This window comes from Lytechinus pictus, chromosome 13, assembly GCF_037042905.1.
Source record: "Lytechinus pictus isolate F3 Inbred chromosome 13, Lp3.0, whole genome shotgun sequence".
NCBI classification, from domain to species: domain Eukaryota; kingdom Metazoa; phylum Echinodermata; class Echinoidea; order Temnopleuroida; family Toxopneustidae; genus Lytechinus; species Lytechinus pictus.
This window is the reverse complement of record NC_087257.1, coordinates 5,236,974-5,258,974: the sequence shown is the minus strand read 5'-3', so window position 1 is coordinate 5,258,974 and position 22,001 is coordinate 5,236,974. Positions and strand designations below refer to the sequence as shown.

General features: G+C 39.1%; 2 protein-coding genes across 3 annotated transcripts; one reads left to right on the top strand and one right to left on the bottom strand.

Annotated features, from left to right (window-relative positions):
• Positions 1–13,308: 13,308 nt before the first annotated feature.
• Positions 13,309–17,688, top strand: LOC129267236 (uncharacterized). The gene is made up of 3 exons (XM_064108345.1): positions 13,309–14,004; positions 14,442–14,629; positions 14,970–17,688. The coding sequence occupies exons 1-3, from the start codon at positions 13,421–13,423 to the stop codon at positions 15,971–15,973; spliced, it is 1,776 nt and encodes a 591-aa protein (XP_063964415.1). The 5' UTR covers positions 13,309–13,420; the 3' UTR covers positions 15,974–17,688.
• Positions 17,328–21,040, bottom strand: LOC129267165 (uncharacterized). 2 transcript variants are annotated; one of them, XM_064108346.1, is made up of 2 exons: positions 20,669–21,040; positions 17,328–20,122 (listed from the first exon to the last, which is right to left on the bottom strand). In XM_064108346.1, exon 2 carries the CDS (start codon positions 20,092–20,094, stop codon positions 18,337–18,339), a length of 1,758 nt encoding a protein of 585 aa, XP_063964416.1. In that variant the 5' UTR covers positions 20,095–20,122; positions 20,669–21,040; the 3' UTR covers positions 17,328–18,336. The 2 variants fall into 2 exon arrangements, with proteins under 2 accessions (XP_063964416.1, XP_063964417.1); XM_064108347.1 differs by having other exon boundaries at positions 20,660–20,955.
• Between the last annotated feature and the right edge of the window lie 961 nt (positions 21,041–22,001).

Genomic DNA, 22,001 nt, shown 5'->3' with positions numbered 1-22,001 from the left:
ATAATTGTTTTTCTTTCAGATAGGGATCAGGGAATTGTTGCAGAAAAGAAAAACTTTTGCCATAATTTTAATTGTGTTAATGTCAATGGCATAATCTTCTTTGCTATTGATAATTTGATAGAGTTTTTTAATTGCAAAGCTTTCATGCAACAGTCCCTAGGATAAAGTTGTATCAACGGTGAACAGTCTTCCTCGAAATATGTATCTTTTGGTGTCCCCCAAGGTTCGGTCATCGGTTAAACTCTATTTCTTCTCTTCATTGACATTAACAATTGACATCCGAGACATTTCTTAGGCTCAATCATCGGCTATTTTATGATGATAAAGACGTATATCCATGGATATCGTATCAGACGAAGTGTATTGTGTTCTTTAGGAACTTTAATACAGCTGTCATCGTGGTCTGCCGCGTAACAAATTAATTTTAATGTCAAGAAATTTGCTGTCCACCACTCCTCGATCTGTAATCATTATCTGATGTTGTACCGAGGGCCAACGACTACGTCAAGGCAGGCGTGGGATCCAGGGTGGGATGACCGCGTCTTGGCCCCCGACCCCGACCCTTTTTATTTCTCTTTTCTTTGCTTGTAAGACATGTTGTTCCGAATGCTTCCAAGTGTAAAGCCATGCAGCTCTCATTTCTTCGCCAACCACCACCACCAATTATACTTGACATCAACTCTAATACACTAGAAGTTGTTTCATCCCTGAAGCTTCTTGGGATTTCGCTTAAGAATGATCTCAAACGGGATGAACGGGTGAGTCGTCTGATCTCCAATGCCTCTAGAAGACTTTACATCCTGACCAAGCTTCGGAGAAATGGTGTGAACGCCAAAGATCTTGCCATCATATACAAGATGTATAATCGACCGACGCTTGAATTCGCAGCTCCTGTTTGGACATCTGGCATCACACGTGACCACTCTGCCTGCATTGAGCGTGTTCAGAGAAGAGCTCTTAGGATTATCTTATACCCGAACATTAAGCCGTATGATCAATTGCTCTCAGAATTCAATGTAACCTCTCTAGAAGAGAGACGCTCTACCCTTTCACTTAAATTTGCTCAATCTCTTCTCAAATCTAAGGTGCATCGACATCTCCTTCCTGCAGATAGAGGTAGAGACTGTGGTCGTACTCTGAGGAATGCATCTGCACTATCCCTTCCCAGGATGAAAACTGACATATATCGGAATTCCCCCATCCCTTATTTCATTCGAACTTTAAACAGTCAGTGAATTTACTGTGTGCAATTTATTCAGTTACATTGTTATTCCTGCTAGCCTATTGAATGCATGTATGGTTAATCTCAGACTATATCTGCATGCATAAATTATTTTTATCTCATTTGATGTGCAATCTTCCTTTGTGATGTTTTCTTTCTCTCTCCTCTCTCTCACTTTTTCTCCTCTCTTTTCCCTTGTTCCCTTGATCTCTTCCCCTTTTTTCACTTTTCTACAACTTCTCTTTTCTGATTTCATCAAACTATTATCTGCTACATTTATATAAATCTTCAGATAGCTCTATTTACACAGGTGCTTGTCAGTTTGCTCATCCCGGGATGATGATGATTTTGATTTTAATGTTTGCACAAATGTATTCAAAATGTAATTTTTTAAAACAGTTATCTCTCACATGTATTGTATAAGTTTTATGATTGCATTTTAACATTTTCATGTACCTGTTGTGCAATATTCCCTACTGGATGTGATGTACTTTTTCTATTCCTGTCTCTCTCTCTCCCTTTTTTATCCTATTTATCTCTTTCTCTGTCTTTTTTGCTCTCTTGCTTCTTTCTCCTTTTCTATAGTTTTCCTTTCATCAATGCATCAAACTCCCACTTGCTTCATTCACTTTGGACAGCGTTGTAATGTAAATCAGTATTGCAAATCATTAATGATATATTTTTGTATTTCTCCCTTTCATTTGGTGTCTGACCAGTATTCATTATTGATGCTTACCTTTTTTTTCCACGTATATCTTGTTTACTTATGTAACTTAGGATTAGATATGATGCCCTTCTTTCAGATTCTGTCTGACCTTTCTTTTCTCTCTTTCTGTCTTTCTCCCTCCTTATCTCTTTATCTCCCTGTTGCTCTTTCCCACTCTTTCGTCTATCATGATCGCCAACTTGTTACTTTTTTTTTTTTTTTTTTACACATAATTCTTATATTTGTAATCTGCAATTTATTGTTTACATGTGGGTTTTTCTTTTTTTCCTCCTTCATTCCTTTTCCCCTCTTTCCTTTATTTTTTGCTACATCTCCCTCTTTATTCTCACCTTTCCACATGCTTACTTTTGCCATTCTTGCTCCCCTTTCTTGCTCCTCACGTGCTTTTTTTATATATATATAAATTTAATCTGTCTTATTACATGCATTTGCTCATTCTATTTCTTTTTATACTATTATTGCATTTTAAACATAATGTATATTTTTTTCTTCTTTAATGGTCACTGCATGTTATGTATTTATTTATTTCTTTGTTATGTATTTAACAAAAAATGTAAACTTACATTGTAGTCTTTTGACTTTTTGATGAGTATTGTTTAATAAAACCGAATTGAAATTGAATATGATTTCTTCTAAAAGTGGCGACCTTCTTCGCCCAATTTTACCTCACACCCACATACACCCCCCCCCCCTTTCACTCCCTCCTCTCTCTCTCTCTCTCTCTCTCTCTCACACCCACACCCCAAAAAGCACAAAAAAAGTGTCCTCTTAACTTAAGATAAACGCTTAAAAGCGTAAAGAAAAATAAGATTGGAGGTATTATACCCGTGTATAATTTACGGCCCCGTAACGGCCGGTGTAGCGGCGGATTCGGTTCCACCGGCGGATACCGTATCCGCCGGCAGATATCGTTCTAAATGGCCGATATTGTTTTTAATCGGAACCATATCCGCCGGGTTTGCGCGGCTTGAAGTTTGCAGATTTGGGTCCTCGGCGGATTTGGTTCTATTGACTATGCGTGTAATTCAGACAACCTCGGCAGCGCGCGCATGCGCGGCTCTGGCAAAGTCGATCGCAATTGGGGGGGGGGGGATTTTTGTCCGCCTTTAGTGAATTTTTATTCAGGGGCGGATCCATACAGCGTTCGACATAGGGCTCGATGGGGGTGAGGATTAATAGGAGAAATAATGTCTCGATATTTCATGTATTACATAGACCTGGCACATACGCCAAAACTTTGCTATTTATTATTATCAGATTTTGATGAAATTTTCATCATTTTGTTTTTGTGAATTTGTATACTATTTTCAGTCCGCAGTATGCATCGATCTCTTTAACTGTGCTTTTTCACACCAATGTTAGTGTCAGTTTGCCAGACTGTTTGGCGAAAATGTGCACCCCCATACAGTGCGTATAAAAAAAAAACGGGACAGTTTTGAAAAGTCTATAAAAAATTGTTTCAAATTATGATATCTATATTTTGATGTTAATAGATGCTCTGAAATCTTATCTTTGAAATGCCAATTTAAAAAAAATTGTTCGTGCTTGAGCGAACACGGGACGTTTTTGCCGGGGGTTCAAAGAGAGGCTTGCGCCAAAATGGCAGAAATTAGAAATTTGATGATCAGACTTTTTGCTAATCAGTAGGCTTCCTTTTTACCTTTTCATTATCTTCGCCATGATTTTCGAATTATGCTGTCAAATTTTATTTACAAATGTATTTATATACTTGAATTATTTTGTTTTTTCATTAAAACTTCTTTAACCTTTGAATTTTCCTTCATAAGTAAGAAAAGAAGACTTTTGTCAACCCAAAGGAAGAAGATTTGCGTTATTAATCATGTTAATTGGGAGAACTTGTAGTTATTCAAATCGTATTTTATTAGGTGATCAGAAAAAAATTACGTTATGGTATCTTTATAATAGAAAAACATGAATCTTATTTTCAAGGGGTCATTGATTCCTTGACCAAGTTTAATTAAGTGCTTGACAGGGCAAACAGGAAAGGATTCATGTCTTTCAATGGCAATGTATTGAGTAAATTTTGAAGGAGCTAGATATGGCATATCGGATAAAATGTATTTAAATAGTTGTGAGCGAGCAAGCAAAAAATTTCACTTTTTTTAATATCCAATTCTGTGATAGATTTTGACAAAATATTTAGAAAATAAATCAAATTTCACTTTCTATCTTTCCTTGTATTCCATTTCCACTTTTTTATTGGGGGGGGGGTAACGCCCCGAGCCCCCACCCATCTGTATGCCACTGTTCAAAAGCACCATAACCTTTGTAGCACACAATGGAAGGATTAAAAAAATACACGCTTTCCCTTAATTCGGTGTTTAAAATTTTGTTTTTGCTTATAGAATGAATATTGAAAGCTAAAAGATAACATATTAAAAAGAAACAACAGAACAATTCAGGCAAATAAACAGATTCGAAAATGAATTTTAACAGCATAATTCGAAAATTATGTCAAAGATAATTAAAAGGTTAAAAGGAAGTCTGCTAAATAGCAAGAAGTCCGATCATCATATTTATCATGTTATGCCATTTTGGCGCAAGATTCCTTTTTAACCCCAAACAAAAACATTCCGTGTTCGCTCAAGCATGAACAAAACAATTTTTTTAATGGCATTTGAAAGATAAGACCGCACATATTAACACCAATATATAGATGTCATAATTTGAAACAAAAATTTTATAGACTTTTCAAATCTGTCCCGTTTATTTCGATACGCACTGTATAGGCATATTGGTTTTTTGAAACTACAAATGTTTAGAAAAATTTCAACAAATTAAAACTTCACATTTCCAAATAAATGATGCAAATAAGTGTGTGAAAATATGTTTTGCTGTTAACTCATATTATTGCTTGTAAAATGCTAATTTTGGGTGAAAACATAAATTTGACATTTTTAACAAAAATCAAAAAAAAAAAAGAATGTCAAAACATGATTTATTTCTTATGTAGTTTATTGTAGGCCAATTTTTAATTTATCATGTATTTTTTTTTAATTCTTTTTTTCTTCAATATTTTTGTTAAGGAATCTGAACCAGAAGTTCACCCTGACAAAAGTTAGATACGCCACGTATCGTATGCTCCTTAATTTACCTCTCAGTCATCTAATTTTAAGATCAATATGGGATCTTTAGTGAAATATAATTTCTCCTTTATATCTTTTGTTTCTCTTACTATACCCCCTTCTGGTTTTTCATCTCTTTATTTTTTGCCTTTCTTTCTGTCCCTGCTCATTTCGCCCCTTTTGCCTCTTCTCCAGTTTCCTAACATTTCTGGCACATTATGAATATATCTGGGGCGTATACGCGTGGGTGATATAGCACCAAAAAGGGAGAAATAGAAAGAGGAGGGAAGGGAGAAAAAAAATATACGAGAAAATGTGGAGGAAATAATAATAATACATAGGAATTTCGCAAATCAAGAATTTCATTTACAGTGATCATTATCTATACTTCCCTTTAGAAAACTTATTACAAAATCATGCCATTGTTTGCCTTTATTTAATACTCTGTATCAATCATAATTAATTGTGATAAGAAGGATTTAATAGGTATAAAATAAATTAAAAATTCATGTTTTTTATTACAAGACGTTTTTTTTGTAAACAGTGCACACCTATATAGTTACCACTAATGCATATGGCATTTCCATTTATTTGAAAGCAAGAGAAAAGAGCGTTGCAGATTAAATGCCTTCCAGGCTCACGGGCATAGGTGCCGCGGCCGGGGATCGAACCCCAGACTTTCTATGTATAGCCAGGCCGCCTAGACCACTCGGCCACGGCAACTCCACGTATGTGAGTAAAGGATATCGCGATAGCGCAAGAACGATATCTTCCGAAGAGAGTGGCCTTTTTTGGTACTGAATCCGCCGGAGTAGAACACGATCCGCCGGCGGATTTGGTGCCTAGAACAGTATCTGCCAGGCGCAGGATCCGCCGGTACACCGGCCCGACCTCCACAGGCCTACTCGCAGTGGCACCTCACTCTGTTGGTTCACATGTACGCAAATCACACTACCGCACCTGCGCGCCCATCAAAGACAATCTCCTGCACGCCATCAACGGCCGAGTACCGGTAGCTCTGCACAGGAACATTACCATATGCGCTCAGGTAGGCCGTAAGACAAAGACATACTATTAGCCCGATTTCGACACGGCGGGAAAAAAGGAGAAACAGCTCATACTTTCTGACAGTTTTTCCCGGAGTTTTTCACTCAAAAAAGTTTGTTCCCGACTTTTCTACAAAGTAACAGCTTAGTTTTAGGTTTAGGATCATCATGTCCATGTTTAATGAGATACGCAGCTTATTCTTATTTAAAACGTGCTTAAATTATCGAGTTTCAGATCAGAATATTAAAAAAATGTAGGAAGATGCCTAATCATCCATCTTTTTCATGATTTACGAAACATGAATAGAGTGTCCCAATTTAAGGTCTGAAATCCTCATTTTCCGCTCAAGCCTCGCGCTCGCGTGAACTATTCAATCAGTTTTTACTATCCTGTTTAAGATTACAAATAGTGCTAACAATGTCCTTTTTTTAAGGTCGGAATGTCAAAAAAAAGGTTAGCTCATGCTTCACGCTCGCATTATTTATCTTCTTAAATCAGGACATATTGATGTCAAACATCAATTTTGCTGATTTGTTGACCCTGTATAAATATTTTTGATAATTAAAATGAATAAATTTAATTGTTGAAATTCATCGTCTTCATGGCTAACTGCAAACAGTGCTTAATAGGTCCCTTGTAGATCAGACCAGGGCCCCGTCTTACAAAGAGTTGAGATTGATTCGATCAATCGCAAGTATGGACGGCCAGCAACGTCAACATATAAAATGCATGTTTGTTTTTAAAAAAGACCGTAATAAGGAGAACTTACATTCGCCTTCTGACCTTACTGATAAAATGAACACAGTGGACAAAGTTTATACGCCAACCCTCAACCACACAATCTTAATTCCACAATTCTATCTCCCTTAATTAACCATCTTTATCCGTCAGTGAGCTTTTCATCAGATCCAAGGAAGAAAACGGAAAAGGGAACTGTCATTTATTGCATCAATTCAATAATTTACGGTTTGCGACACGATTCTTTGATGCGGTTTATTTGACATACTCTTTATGCGCTTGCGCAGAAAAGATACTCTTATGGGGCATTGCAAGAAACTTGCGATCAATTGCAAGTCTATTTTTAGTCCCTAAATCAATCATATGTCTTGCAATTAATTACAAATTAATGATTGATTGCTTATCTGCTCCTTGAAACAAGAAGTTTAATCTGATTTGCTACAGCTAATGTTGATCTATCAATTGTTAAATTGCAACAGAATATTTGCAATTGATCGCAAATATTTTCTTGCAACACCCCCTTAGTCTTGAGGACGATTCGCACAGTTTTTCTTTGACTATATGAAACGTCACAGATGTTACCTCATAAATGTAAATCTGCCTAATTGAAATTTCATTTATTCATTTTATCTATCAAAACATCTTTACGCAGGATAACATTTTAAGATTTTTTTTACAACGGGACTGATAAACAAGATGAAGAAATATACAAATATAGCTTAATCTCAAATACTGTTGAAGCAGAAAACTGGGTGAAACAAGTATTATTGAATGTGTATATCACATTTGATTATTTTTAGATTGAAAGTAAAAATAAATATAAAAGAAAGAATAATAATTAAATGAGTAAAAAGATCTCTCATTCATCTTTTTCATACGATCACATGGAAGCACATGTTAAACATTAGTAATATCACTTACTCTTAGGCCCTACAATTCAAATAAAACAATACTTGATACAAATGCTTATATAAAATACAAATACAAATATAAACTAACGAATACAATACAAATACATAATTTCTGATAACACTTGCAAACACATGTTTAAGAGAACAATCATTTTCAAAACAACATCACCAAGTAATACTTACAAACGCACCACAAACGTATCCACAAACATTTACCTTGCATCTTGAAAATTACAATAAAGAGTGACAAATCATCTCTATCTTCAATCAGACGTTAACTTTTAACCCGCCACTTGTGCCAACTGACACCAACAATACATGTTAATCTCGTGGAGCTACAATTCATCTACCATGGATGTAATTTAGTTATTCCCACACCCGACCAGGTATTATCAAATATATGTTAGTTTGTGCATCTAGTAAGTAATTCGAATTATTGAGGAAAGGCAGAGCTAAAATCATTAATGATTAAATAAAAGAGGACCCAGTATGCAGCCCTGGTGGACTCCACACTTAATCCACTCTCTGTCTGCTTATTAATGGATCGGAGATGATGTTTTCATATCACATCATATATTTTAATTTTCAAATTCAAATTCGGTTTCATTTCCAACAGAACCACTAGCGTACCTAAGGAGGGCAGGGGGGCAGACTTCCCCCCTGACGAGTCACAACTCATGCAGGGGACGTATCCCTGCCCCCCCCCCCCCTGACGAGTCAGAATTGATACTCTGGTTACTATATTCGTTCCCACCAATCACACAAATGTAATTGTCCCCATTGCTACCACTATCGCCCCATTTACCATTCATATCACAACTATTACCTTGACCACCATTACAAGATTTTCCATGCCCGTTATCCCCATTATCGCCCCTTTTATCTTGACCACCATTGTCATCCTCATTACCATGCTCGTTGTCATTCCCATTATCATCTCCATTATCGTCCCCATTATCATGTCCATTATCGTTTCCCTTTCTATCCCTATTACCATCTCTGTAAAAACCTTCGATGATTTCATCATAAACAACACCGGAAGGAAAGTCTTTACCTTGCCCCTCTGTAGAGCTTGCATATGCATCGATCTTCGTCTGAAGTACCTGGTCAGGGTTTTGACATGGCTGACGAGGAAGACCATTCAAACTCTGATAAGCGGCGTCACCGGAATCTTCTGTAGACCTCGGATCCATGATAGCCTGCAATTGCCGCTGGTTTTCTAGTATTATCATAGCTCGGATTCTTCGCTTGTGGTGTACGGAGGTGACAATAAGGGTGACGACGAGCATCGCTATGATGACTAATCCCGTTGTAGTACCAACGATTGTGGCGATCATTGTGTTCGTCAGGACATACACCCTACTGCGTCGGGTAACGTGTTTATACCCCCGTCACACTTATTCGGAATCAGCAGGAATCGAGCAGAAGCTGGAAAGAAAAAAATATTTTAAAAATCTAGAAATTTTTGGGAGGAACTTATGAATTCATCAAACTGGAGTTGAAATTCAGTAAATTGACCAGGTGTATCATCATACACTAGTCAAAATGAACCGCAATGGAGTCAGATTGATAATTCGTGCTACGTTCTTGGACATTCTAGGGGCATTCTAAATATTCTGACTGCATTCTGAGTGCATTCGAAATATTTTTGTCATTTCTTTTGGCCGTCCCGAAGGTTTTGATCATGTTAAAAACATTCGAGGGGTATTCTCGAACGATGTTGGAAGTAGATTTAGGGTGCGTTTATCCGCCACTTTTTTACCCTAGAATCATGATTTGAATCATGATTCAAATCATGATTCTGCAGAATCACGATTGCGTTTAGTCGAAATTGAATATAATCATGATTAGAATCACAAACATGAAACACGTTGGAAAGACGTTTCTGCAGAATCACGTACGAAAATGTTCGAATAATACCTCTTAACGTGCGAAGCAAGTTAATGAGAGGTTATCTCGGGTCAGACTAGCTGGACAACAACATATCCCGTCAGCGGTACGTAACAGGTGTTTCACAAGGGGCCTGGTCAGGCGAATTCCTTTGCCCTGGCGGAGATATGTTGCGATGCCAAATATGGTATTTTGTCGGACTTCACTAGGAGGCGTGGCCAAAAAATGTTGCGTTGCGAATTTTGGTATTTTTCGGACATTACAAGGAGGCGTGGCTAAAATTGCTACATCGCGTTAGCTGACGTGGTAATTTCGGGAGGGGGCAAAAGCAAATTTCCAACGGTGAGTTCGGGACAATGGGGGGCTCCTGGCCTCTTGTGACTTCTCCACAAGATCAGGTCCTTCCCCAAATTCAATCGCAAGCTCCCCCTTCTATCCCTCCTGCCCCTGTAGTTGAGGGGCTTAATAGTCATGCTAATTTTACACCAGCCCCCAACCCCCCTTTTCATACGCAGCCAGATATGCTTAGCTGCGTGTGTGATGATTTGGGCGGGGAGGTGCCTTCCAGTGTTAAGGAGAAGATTTGGAAGGGTGAATTTGTAGAGTTAGGTGGATTGCTTAAAAGGGAAAGCTTAAGCGAGGAATCCCAGTTGCAGGCCTTCAGCCTTTGTGCGACCGGGTCCGCTTTAATGCTTCGCCCCCAGAGCAAGGCTCCGGTGATCGCCAGCATAGAACAGTGGACATCTGCTTTCCTTATTTACGCGTCCATATACTTGGAGCGACACTGTATGCGTGCGCGCGAGCTCCTCAAGTATATGGATATCGTTCGCTCTATTGTGCGTTTTGGGGGTTTCAATTGGCGGGCCTATGACATTCAATTTCGGTTACGTCAGGTCCGTCATCCACATCGTTCCTGGGCTGTCATAGACACCGAGCTATGGCTGACAGTAGCTTCGACGCCCGGTCGAGCAGCGTTTTCGTCTTTTGGGGGTAACCAGCCCTTTCGGCCATACGACCGGTCGTTTCGGCGGGGTAGTTTCCCTTCCTCAGGATATGCCAATAGACAAGGGGCAATTCGGGCCCCTGGCGCCGCGCCTGCCCCCTCCCGCTCCTCACCAGTCATGCCAGTCTGTTTCGCCTTTAACGCTGGGTCATGCCAACGCACCGCCTGCCGATATGCTCACCGGTGCGGAAAATGCTCCTCAGCGGCGCATGGCTCACACGCCTGCAACTCTGCCGCCGCAATTGCCAAACAGAAGCCTAGCTCCAACTCCAATTAAACTTGGCAGCATGCTCCCATTTCTTCGACGGCACCATAATCAACATAATGCAGCTTTTCTGATTTCTGGTTTTAGGTTTGGTTTTTCATTGGGTTTCACAGGCGAGCGTCGCTCTGTGTTCTCGCGTAATTTGAAATCTGCTAGCGAGCATAGGGACATGCTGTTGGAGAAAGTTGGTAAGGAAGTTAGTTTAGGGAGAATGTCAGGTCCTTTCCAAAACCCGCCTTTCAATAACTTTCGCTGCTCCCCGGTAGGGCTCGTTCCCAAGCGAAATCCGGGAGAATTCCGTCTAATTCAGCATCTATCTTCTCCTCGCGGGGCTTCGGTTAATGATCACATTGATTCCGATTTATGTTCTGTGAATTACACTTCATTTGACAAGGCGGTGGATCTCGTTGCACGCTTGGGTGCTAAGGCTCTCATGGGAAAAACCGATATAAAATCCGCTTTTCGCTTACTACCAGTAAATCCCTGCGATTTTGACCTTCTGGGGTTTTGCGTTGATGGGGCGTATTACTTTGATAAATGCTTGCCAATGGGCTGCTCAATTTCATGTGCCCATTTTGAGCGTTTTAGCACTTTTCTTGAGTCATGTTGCCGTGAAATTGCGAATTCAGAGCAAATTTTGCATTATTTGGATGATTTCTTTTTCGTTGGCGCAACACGGCAGAAATGTCGTTCCTTGATGTATCATTTTAAGGCAATGTGCGAAGTTTTTGGCGTCCCGATAGCGGAGGAGAAGACTGAGGGGCCCGTTCCCACTATCATATTTTTAGGGCTCGAAATCGACGCGGCTGAGCAGAGAGTTAGAGTACCCAGGGAGAAAGTAAACGTGTTACAGGCAATGCTCATTGATTTTGTTAAGAAAGATAAGCTCTCGTTGCGGCAGTTGCAGTCGCTAATTGGCAGCCTTAATTTCGTGTGTAAAGCCGTGGCTCCCGGAAGAGCCTTCCTAAGGAGACTTATCGATCTTACTAAAGGGGTCCGCATCCCCAACCAACGGATAAGGCTTTCACGCGGCGCGAAAGAGGACATGCAGGCCTGGCTTACGTTTCTGTCCGATTTCAATGGCACAGTTATGTTTTCACACTCAACATGGGTAACTAATGCTCATTTTCAGTTCTTTACTGACGCTGCGGGTAGCATTGGCTTTGGTATATCCTTCCAGGATAAGTGGGCTCAAGGGAGATGGCCAGCTGAAATACTGGAGAAGAATTATTCCATCGCCTTTCTAGAGCTTTTCCCAATAGTAGTCGGTATACGTATGTGGGGGGCTCTTCTAGCTAATTCTAAGGTCTTATTTTGGTCAGATAATCAAACAGTTGTTTATGTTGTTAATTCCTTAACTTCGAAATGTCCTAGTGTTATGAAACTGGTTCGTTTGCTTGTAGTTCTTTGTTTGGAACATAATATTATGTTTAAAGCACGTTACGTGCCAGGCTCTCGCAATGAAAAGGCTGATGCCCTCTCTCGTTTTCAGATGGACAGGTTTCGCAGGTTAGCACCAGGCGCAGATCTGGCTGGCAGCAAGCTTCCCGCCCATCTTTGGAGCAGCTTCATATAGAGAGAGAGCATCTGTTGTTTTCTTCGCGGGCGCCCGGCACTCATCATACTTATAGGAACGCTTGGTCTGTGTTTAAGCAGTTTCGGCTGCAATATCATTATGATATAAGTATACGTCCTAACGTTGAGCAGGTCGCTCAATTTATTGCTTATCTCTCCTGGAATGGGTATGCGGGGGCAACAATAAGTACATATATATCAGGCCTGGCTTTTACGATGCAAACATTGGGTTGGCCTGATGTGACTGACGCGTTTGTAATCCGGCGGCTGGTAGACGGGTGCAGCAGGCGGAAAAATGCTCGCCGTGATACCCGGTGTCCCATAACCCTGCCTATTCTCAAATCCATCCTAAATTCATTGACTCACGTATGCGTTAATACGTATGATTCGGCATTGTTTCGGGCTGCCTTTCTAATCGCTTTCTTTGGTTTTCTTCGAGTAGGGGAGTTCACGTCTCGATCTAGACATGAACCCGTTCCTTTATCAGAAAAAGATGTTATTATTCAAGGGATGGGTAATCAAGCAAAATTGCGCATTACGATTGCGAAGTCTAAAACAGATCAAACTGGACGTGGATGCTCGATTTTAATTCCACAAAATGTTGTTTCGTGTTTATGCCCACTTCGCGCTGTAAATGATTACCTCGCTCTGCGGAGCTCGGGCGGCTCTGCCTTTTTCCGTCACTTTGACTCGTCACCCCTAACGAGGCACCAATAAGCCAGTTCGTAAATACCGACGGAGGCAGCCATGGCTATTGTGACGTCACGGGTCACCGGGTCAAAGTGACCAAAACTCGGCTTTCCGGATGTAGCTAATTTTCACGCGATCGCGCCCTACGGGCCCCATACATAGTGCTCCATGTTATTCCACATACGTACGATCTTCGACTCTGTTTTGCTCTATAAATCAACGGTTTTATAAGTCTTTATAAGTTGTATTTTTGTGTGTGTTCCATCATGGATGGTGAAGATATATCGATTGACGACATTAAACTATGGAACGTGTCTGCTTTGAAAGACTTTCTTCGGAAAAGGAACTTGAAAGTAAGTGGAAGAAAAGATGAATTGGTTGCGTTAGTGTTCGCCGCTAAGAGGATGCCTGAGCTTGTCGCACCGCCCAAGACTCAAGAAGCCAAGGACACGGAGAAAGCACAGCATTTTGGAGACATTTTGAAGACTCTGACAGGATCGCTGCCGGATCCAAAAACTCTGAACAATTGGGTTTCGGAAGCTAGTTCCATAATCATGTGGCCGCCAACCATGGCGTTTGATATAGGAAAGTACCTGGAGTCAATCGATGACATTCCTCTTCGCAGAAGGCTGATGTCAGACTACAAAGATCAGAAGGCTTACAGTTATTTTGCATCAGGATGGATGGAGGAAATCCAGTACCATCCTATTGATGAAAAGACGAATTACTGTTTCTTGAAAACAAAATGTAAACCTTCCCAGAGAGTCAGGGATGTGCCGTGGAACGTGTGGGTTGCCGCCAACAAGAAGACGGGAGAAGTGCTAAGTGCATTTTGTGAATGTTTTGCAGGGTATGATAATTTTTTTAAACAAATATTTTGAATTTTCCTCATTTGATACTAAAAAAATATCAGATCTTAGAATTTTTTACAGTACGTTTAGCCCACCCACCCCCTAGATAATATTGATCTAATAATTAAAAGCATATTCCAGACCTCTGACATCTGCCAAAAAAAAATCCTGTCTGTTGGGATTTGTAATCAAGGACCATACATGAAGTTCTATTTCTGAAGGAGTATTAATGTCTTTACAGGTGTACATTTACTTTGTATTTCATGAAATATAAAGGAACATTGGGCAAAGTCCATACTCTGAAAGCAGACAGGTAGACTACATGTAATCCCTAACTCAGTCATAGCTCATGAATACGAATAATTTGTTTTAAAATTATATTTGTATGGTTTACTTTATAACTAATGTTTGTATTTTTTTTTATTTCTTTGTACAGGTACAGCACAACCTGTAATCATGTCGCTGCACTTCTATTTAAGGTAGATTTTGCATGGCGGAACGGACTTACCAATCCATCTTGTACATCTCGGGAATGTACCTGGTCAGCATTCGCAGGTAAACAGTCGGTGGAACCAGACCGTGTATCAGAGATGACTTGGAGCAAGCCCAAGTTCTCAAGACAAGGTAAATACATGTTGGGTTTACATGTTTTTCACATAGTGCTGTTTCCAATATTTACAACCATACCTCAAATAGACTTCCTCTCAAAAGTTATTTTTGTAAAGCAGTGTATTGCATAAAGATTTTTTCATTGATATAGTATGTTTAAAGTAGTTGGATTTATTATTCAATAAACTTCAATAGTAAAATATTTTTCATATTCACCCCCCCCCCCCCCTGTATATTACATGTTAAATGTAACTTCATATAGCTTGAAATTTTAAAATTTTACTTAATGTAAAGGCAAGATGATATTTTTTCAGTTGAGCTAATTTTCCCCTCATTTTTGTTTTCTTAATTTCAGCCTCATCTGATACAGCAGAGGGCATCAACCCAAAAGTGAGAAGACTATTCATGCCACTGAGTGCACGCTCCAATGAGTCTCATTCCTCGCTGGAATCCATCACCACAGCACTGTATCCCACCTTCACAGACGCTTGCGCATTCCAGACGGTTATGGCCGGGAAGGAGACTGCATCTACCACTAGTGCACCAGAAATGTCTACTGAAGTAGAAGTAGAGTCTTGTTCACCACGATCCCTTCCATCCCTTGCAGCTCAAGCAACATCCGCTGATGAATTTCTAGACCGTTTGCCAATCTACTCCGCGAACATTGTTTCTTCAATAGAAAGGGTAACAAGAGGACAGTCAGAAAATCAAAACTGGCATGAACAGCGAATCGGACGTGTGACTGGGTCAATTTCTCATTCTGTAATGACCAGAGGGCGCAAATTGTCTTTGAATATCGAACCCAAGTCGGACAGTCTCATCAAGAAGATCACTGGTCAAGATTCTTCTGAAAAGTTTGACCTACCATCACTCAAGTATGGTAGGGAGCTAGAGCCAGAGGCCAGAGAGAAATATGTTAGGCAGCAGCGGTCGCACCACGCTGGACTTATTGTGGAAGAAGGGGGCCTCTTCGTGGACCAAGATATGGTATTTCTTGCTGCCAGCCCTGATGGACTCGTATCATGTGAATGCTGCGGGAAAGGACTTGTTGAAATCAAATGTCCATTCAGCATTGCGCATACCGCACCATCCGTTGAGAATATTAGTTACATGAGAGACACTTCAGATGGGCCTCCTAGTCTTCAGAAGAACCATCCTTACTATTCGCAAGTTCAGTTCCAGATGGGGATCATCAAGCGGTCTTGGTGTGACTTTTTCATTTACACTCGCCATGGGAGCATGACATCCAGAATTAGCTTTGATGAAGAACGATGGCAAGAACTGGTGCAAAATGCGGAAGTGGTGTTCAAAACAGAAATTGCAAAGGAACTAGTGGCAATGCACTCGCCAAATTCTTAAAGACTCATTGCAACACTTCAATATGTAACTTTTTCCTGTCTTTAGTCGATCATGAACAGATATTTTCAAATTTACCTACATGTATATGCATTAAAAGATAAAAATGAACATCTTTTCCAATACAGTTTGTAAGTCTTTACTTTTAAATTCTATTATTGCAGTGAACATCAGTTTTTATTGTGATGTTTTTGTGGAAGAGTATCAGCCGCATAGAAACGTTGTTAGCACAAACAAAGCTCTATCAGAGGCCCCGTTACAACCGGTATATTGATTCATCATTGTCTAATGTCGCAACAATACACCTTAGATCAACATTTAATATCCATACCCGAAAGATGTGAGTGGGTCGAACTGTTAGCAGGGTAAATGATGTCTTTTCGAATTATCTTGTGTAATTTTGGATATCAGTCATGCATTTAAAGCAACCAGGTATATTTCCTCAAAATCTTAAACGGGTACTCATTTTAATCAAATTTTTTATACTTTTGGGTGATTCTAAATGTGCAAGACAATGTACATACTTTTAATATTATATTGATTAAAAAAGAACTTATGTATATTCACCTCCAATTTCACTCATTCACAATATTTTGCTGTAACAATGTAATATGCTGGTTATGGGCACTTGGAAGTGAATGTAAAAATTGTTAATTTGGTTCATTGTTTTTTTTTATTATTATTATTTTTAACTACATCTAGATGGTACTGGCATACATATAGAATCTGGGGCATTTAAATCTCCAAAATTCAAAGAACAAGGAAAAAAAGGGAAAGAAAAGACAAATTATTTTCTGAATATGTAATGATATTTTCAATTAGATTTTTATCTTTAAAATGACTTCTCAGAAATTTTGCCCAAAACACCATGTTTGGCATCCTTCCAAATTTTTGGTTCATTGCGCCATGAAGAGATAGTATGTACTTACAATTATTTTTTTTCTGTGTGTGTAAGAAGAGCTCTTATTTTTCACAGATAACATTCACAAAAATGGTACGTGTATGTAGAGTACAGTGCGTCCCACAAAAACGAATCCGATGTGTCTGATTCATCATGGGCATCTTTAATTTTCCCCTCATTGTCAAGTTAATTTTTTTTCATTAACTGAGTTAAAGCATCAACAAGCATGAAGGGTTTGAAATTTCAGTGTTAAAATAACCAGCACAGACTTGGTCATAATTTGCCATGCATGATGGGTATACTATTGGAAAAGAATGACTCAAAATATAAAATATTTTACTAATTCTGTCAGTGTCAAATTTGAAACTAAAATACATTTGATAGAAATATGGGTTTCCTTTTTCTAGGATACACTGTACATATCAAGAAGGCCACATGAAATGATTATGTTGAGACTTCTATTTTTTTTTCTACTTTATTCAATGTAAATTATGATAGATTACTCTTAACAATTTACTGCATAGACATAGTACAAGCCGTTACTGGCAGTGATTCTAAATTTGTGTACAGATGGTCACTTTGCAATCGATTTTATATGCATTCTTCCACATTATACATGTATTTTAAATGAGTACACTTCATGTTTTATATACACTGTAAATACAGAAATTACATACATGAAAGATAACTGGTAAAATGGCATATCATTGTTTTGTATCAACACTTCATTTTGTTTGGAAATCGAAATGTATTTGACATTCATAAATAAAAAGGTAACAAACTGGAATTAAAATACCCTGTATACATTCAACAAATCAAGCTGATCATTTTTCTGAATGATGTTCTGTCTGTCCTATTTTCAATTGCATGAATTTACGTGTGTGTGAGTGTGAGCGAGAAAAAGAGAGAGAGACTGAGAACTAGTGAGTGTGAACTTGAGAATGGGTGATGTACAGTGGGTAAAGTTCACTTCTGTTATAACATCGTCACCAGGCAATTTATTTAACAAATTTTTGCACATATGCGTCTCTACAGTTATGAGGATTTGTAAATAAGCCTGGTCTTGTTAACATAAATGGACTCTACAATAAAATTTTAACTTCTAAAATGAAGGTTTGTTCAAAACGAAAATATTTTTACATGTACAAGAAAATGTATTTACCATAAATCGTACAAAAACTCAATAAAAAATTTACAATGATTATTGACATGCTGGTACTTGAATAATATATAAAAGCATTTAAAAAGAACATATAATTACATGCCAGAAAACTTAATAAATTTACGGTAGTCAATACAGTCAACCTTGCCTAAAAGTGATTTGATTGGGTCAAAGAAAATCATAAATAAAAGAAAAAGTGACTTTCATGAAAGGTTTAAACCAAAAAAGGAGGAGTTGATTTAGAAATGCAATTGACTTCTACCAATAAGGTCGACTGTATTATGGACACCAACCTCACATATTTTACTTAACCAAGGGGCTGCGCAAATTGACAAGAGCTGCACATACAACTACAATATCATCAATAAGGGGAACAAGAGAAATAGGCAGAGTCTCCTTTAAGATGCCAAACCATTTAATTCTTCCTATTGCCCTTTCAACATGTATCCTAGCATTTGCAATTTTCTTCGTTTTTGCAACATCACCAGGGGTTTGTTGTTCTTTACCTTTGCTAGGTGGGGGCATTTCTAGTTTTGCACCTCTCAGTAGTAGATCTTCCTTGATTAAAAACCCCCTATCTACAAGAACCACATCACCAGGATCAATTAATTCCAAAATACCTGATTTTCGAGTAATGAGCACATCAGAAGCTCTACCACCCCAAGCATGTGAAAGGAATGATATCATACCATTGGGAGCAATTGCTACGAGAAATTTAACAGTATTATGTTTCTTATAGTCAGACCAAGTACGAGCTTGGTTAGCTAAGTTCCTTGGCCGACCAATAAAGACTTCAGTGCAATCTAAGGTACATCTTAAATGCTGGTATTTTTTTTGCAGGGACTTAGGCATTGTCATTTGGATTGATAGCTTGTCAGGCCAATGAATTAATGGCTTTAGATCAGCTGCTAAGAACTTTATCCATGTATTAAAGATCTGAGATACTGTACTGCTTGTGATGTGAAATAAGCCTGCCAAGAAAGAGACAGTTAGTGCTAGCCTTAGTTTCATTAACACCAAGATAAACTCTTGTCTACTGTTAAGTGACCTTGCGGGACCCGGCTTCTGAGGTGTTCTAATACGTTTTGCTCTCGGTGATGACCTGGGTGAACTTTCTTTCTTTGTTCCTGTCCAGTAACGTAGCTTTTTCACTCTTGGTTCTACATATGTATGAAGTGCTTCAAATTTATCTCTACTCTCTATTCCAGTATAGTCCTTCACTGTTTTATCAGACTTGAGAACTACATTAGTTATATCATATGATACACTACGCTTTGGCAACCTTTTCAGGTTCTTTACTTTTTGCTCAAGTTTCTTTAACTTCCCATTCATTTCCATTAGCTGGTCTTCTTTTTTGCTGCACTCACTACAGTTCTCAGATGATGATGTTGACGGTTCAGCATAGTCATGGTCATGAAGAGCAATGTCATTTCTTGATGTACATGTAGATTCTGGTCTCGATATCTTTGCAGGAGGAGTGCTATCCCATGTAGTATTGATATAGTCATGATCTTGAAGGAGTGGTTTCAAATATGGTACTGCTTCTGGAATACCTAAATGGTCTTCACTCTCAACTTGAGAAACTGTATCATCTACAGGATCCGTTACTTCGATGTCTGGCATCGAGTCGGTGTGGGGAGCTACATGTTTCCGCTTGCGTTTCTGTCTTTGTTGCTTGACCACTTCAGAGTAAGGTCTCTCTTTTGGTGCCGCTCTTGGAGATTTCGCTTGTTTAGATTTGCCTAGCTCATAACCAAGTTTCTTTGTTGGATCAGGCCATGCAGATGTTGGCTCCTTATCATTAAAATGAAGGGAGCATACCCTATGACACTGTTTTGGTTTCCAATGACTAGCCTTTTCTGTCTGCCTATTCACGATTCTAATCCATCTTCTCCGAGCATCAGGATTTTTGCTTTCCGAAGGAAATGTAAATAGTTGAAATGGAGGCTTGCATATGCAGCTCCCAAATTTAAGTCCGTGTATTTCACAGAGTTGGGAGTACCACTTATTCAACTGATAAGAGCTGCTGGAGCAGCCAACCATGCAGCAGATCAATCCCATGGCAAGAAATTTGACGACACCAGAGAGCCTACAGAAATATACAAAAATAGAAAATTAGGAATTTTTTCAATCTCATCTTGATATTGTACCAGCATTCACATATATTTTCACAAAATAGGTTTCATGAAGAGTATGTATGCATCCATTTTTTATTCATTCTGACAAGATAACTTTGCTGAATTATTAACCTGGATCTGGAAACTACGAAAATAAAAAATAAGTAGGCCTACATGTTATAAATAAATAAAGGAATTCCTTCAATTTTCACTATGAATAGAGGTTTCATAAAGAGTACGTACATGTATGCATCTATTTTTTTTTATTAAAGAAAACTTAACGCTAACGTTATTATTACAACTACAAGAATTAGAAAAATAATTAATAGATCTATCATCTAGATTCCAAATCAATAAATAGAGGTCTATATGCCTGATTCGAATTTCACTGTCTATAAAAAATATATTCCAATGAATCTTGTAATCAAGTTGTCTACACAAATGAAGAATAGACAATTTACTTATTTAAACATAGAAATATTATAGGACAAGACGAGATTTTCGTTCACCTCACTTACTCTATCTAGTAGTAGTAATGACCGTTGTCCCACATATAGAAATATGTGTTGTATTCCAGTGCACTGCTTCGAGAGAGAGGGGCTATAAATAGCCGTAAAAGTAAATAAAAGAATCGGAATTTAAATCCGAGGAAAACAGTCAAAATTATGGAATTCAGTGCAAATCGTTCATCGTTTGGTGTCCCTTTTATGCGCGGTTATTCTTTGAAAGACGTAAATAAAAGACAAAAGTTCACGTCAATAGCAGAAAACATCGTGCGGGTACCATAGCTTCGCCACTGCAGCTCGGAATCTTGGTCATATTGACATGCCCCGGAAGTGGTACTACGGAGACTCGCGCATGCGCAAATCGTATTTACGAACTGGCTTATTTGGCCAAGTTTTAAAGCATGCCATTAGTTTCTGCGGGCTACCCGTTGCTCATTTCTCTTCCCATTCTTTCCGTATTGGGGCGGCAACTTCTGCAGCCATGGCAGGTGTTCCCGATGTTTGCATTCAAAATATGGGGCGCTGGGCTTCCAACACACACAGATTGTATATTCGACAACCTCTCCCCCCCTTAATTTAAGCAATTTTGACAGTATGTTTACCCCCCTCTGTGTTTGATACCAGTTCGTGCACAATTAAAAAATATACCTAATGTTTCTTTGTTTTTGTTTTTTGACAACCCTCTAACGAGCAGTAGATATTTACTCTCTCTCTCGCTTGTTGCCATGGTGACGGCGTTGGTATCTTACCCATTAATAGCCCCATGGGCGCAGGCAGACTTGCTCGCCCACTGTTAGTATATTGTGGTCTTTGCTACACTTATCATGTTTATGGTATCTGTTTACCCCCCCCCCCCCCCTAGAATGTACAATCGGTGCCGCTGTTTCTTTCCTTTTCTCTCTTCCATGTGCAGTTATTTGGAGTCTCAACGTGGGTTTGTGTCAGCATTCCACGGAATCGTACGAGAGGAAGGGGACATTTCATGTTTCGCTGACGCGGGCATTCCCGCTCTAACTGGGGGCGGGCCCTCACAACTTGGCACGTGGCCGGGTCATAAAACCAAGGAGCTTCCAACACAAAAAACTCAATACATCCGCGAACAGGAGGACACTTGATTTCTTTGTCGCGGAGCGAAATTATAGAGCAACAGCTGTTTTACCTCCGTCGAGCACTCGCTGGCTCGGACGTCGCGAACGGTTGGAACTTTTTTACGAGCAGATGTTATGGCCTGAATACCTTATCCAGAACTCACACGTGGTACCATCAGATCTCAAGCCCTTACTACAAACTTCACTATTTAGTTACTAAGCCCCGCCTCCCCCCTTTTTATTAGAGCATTATACTC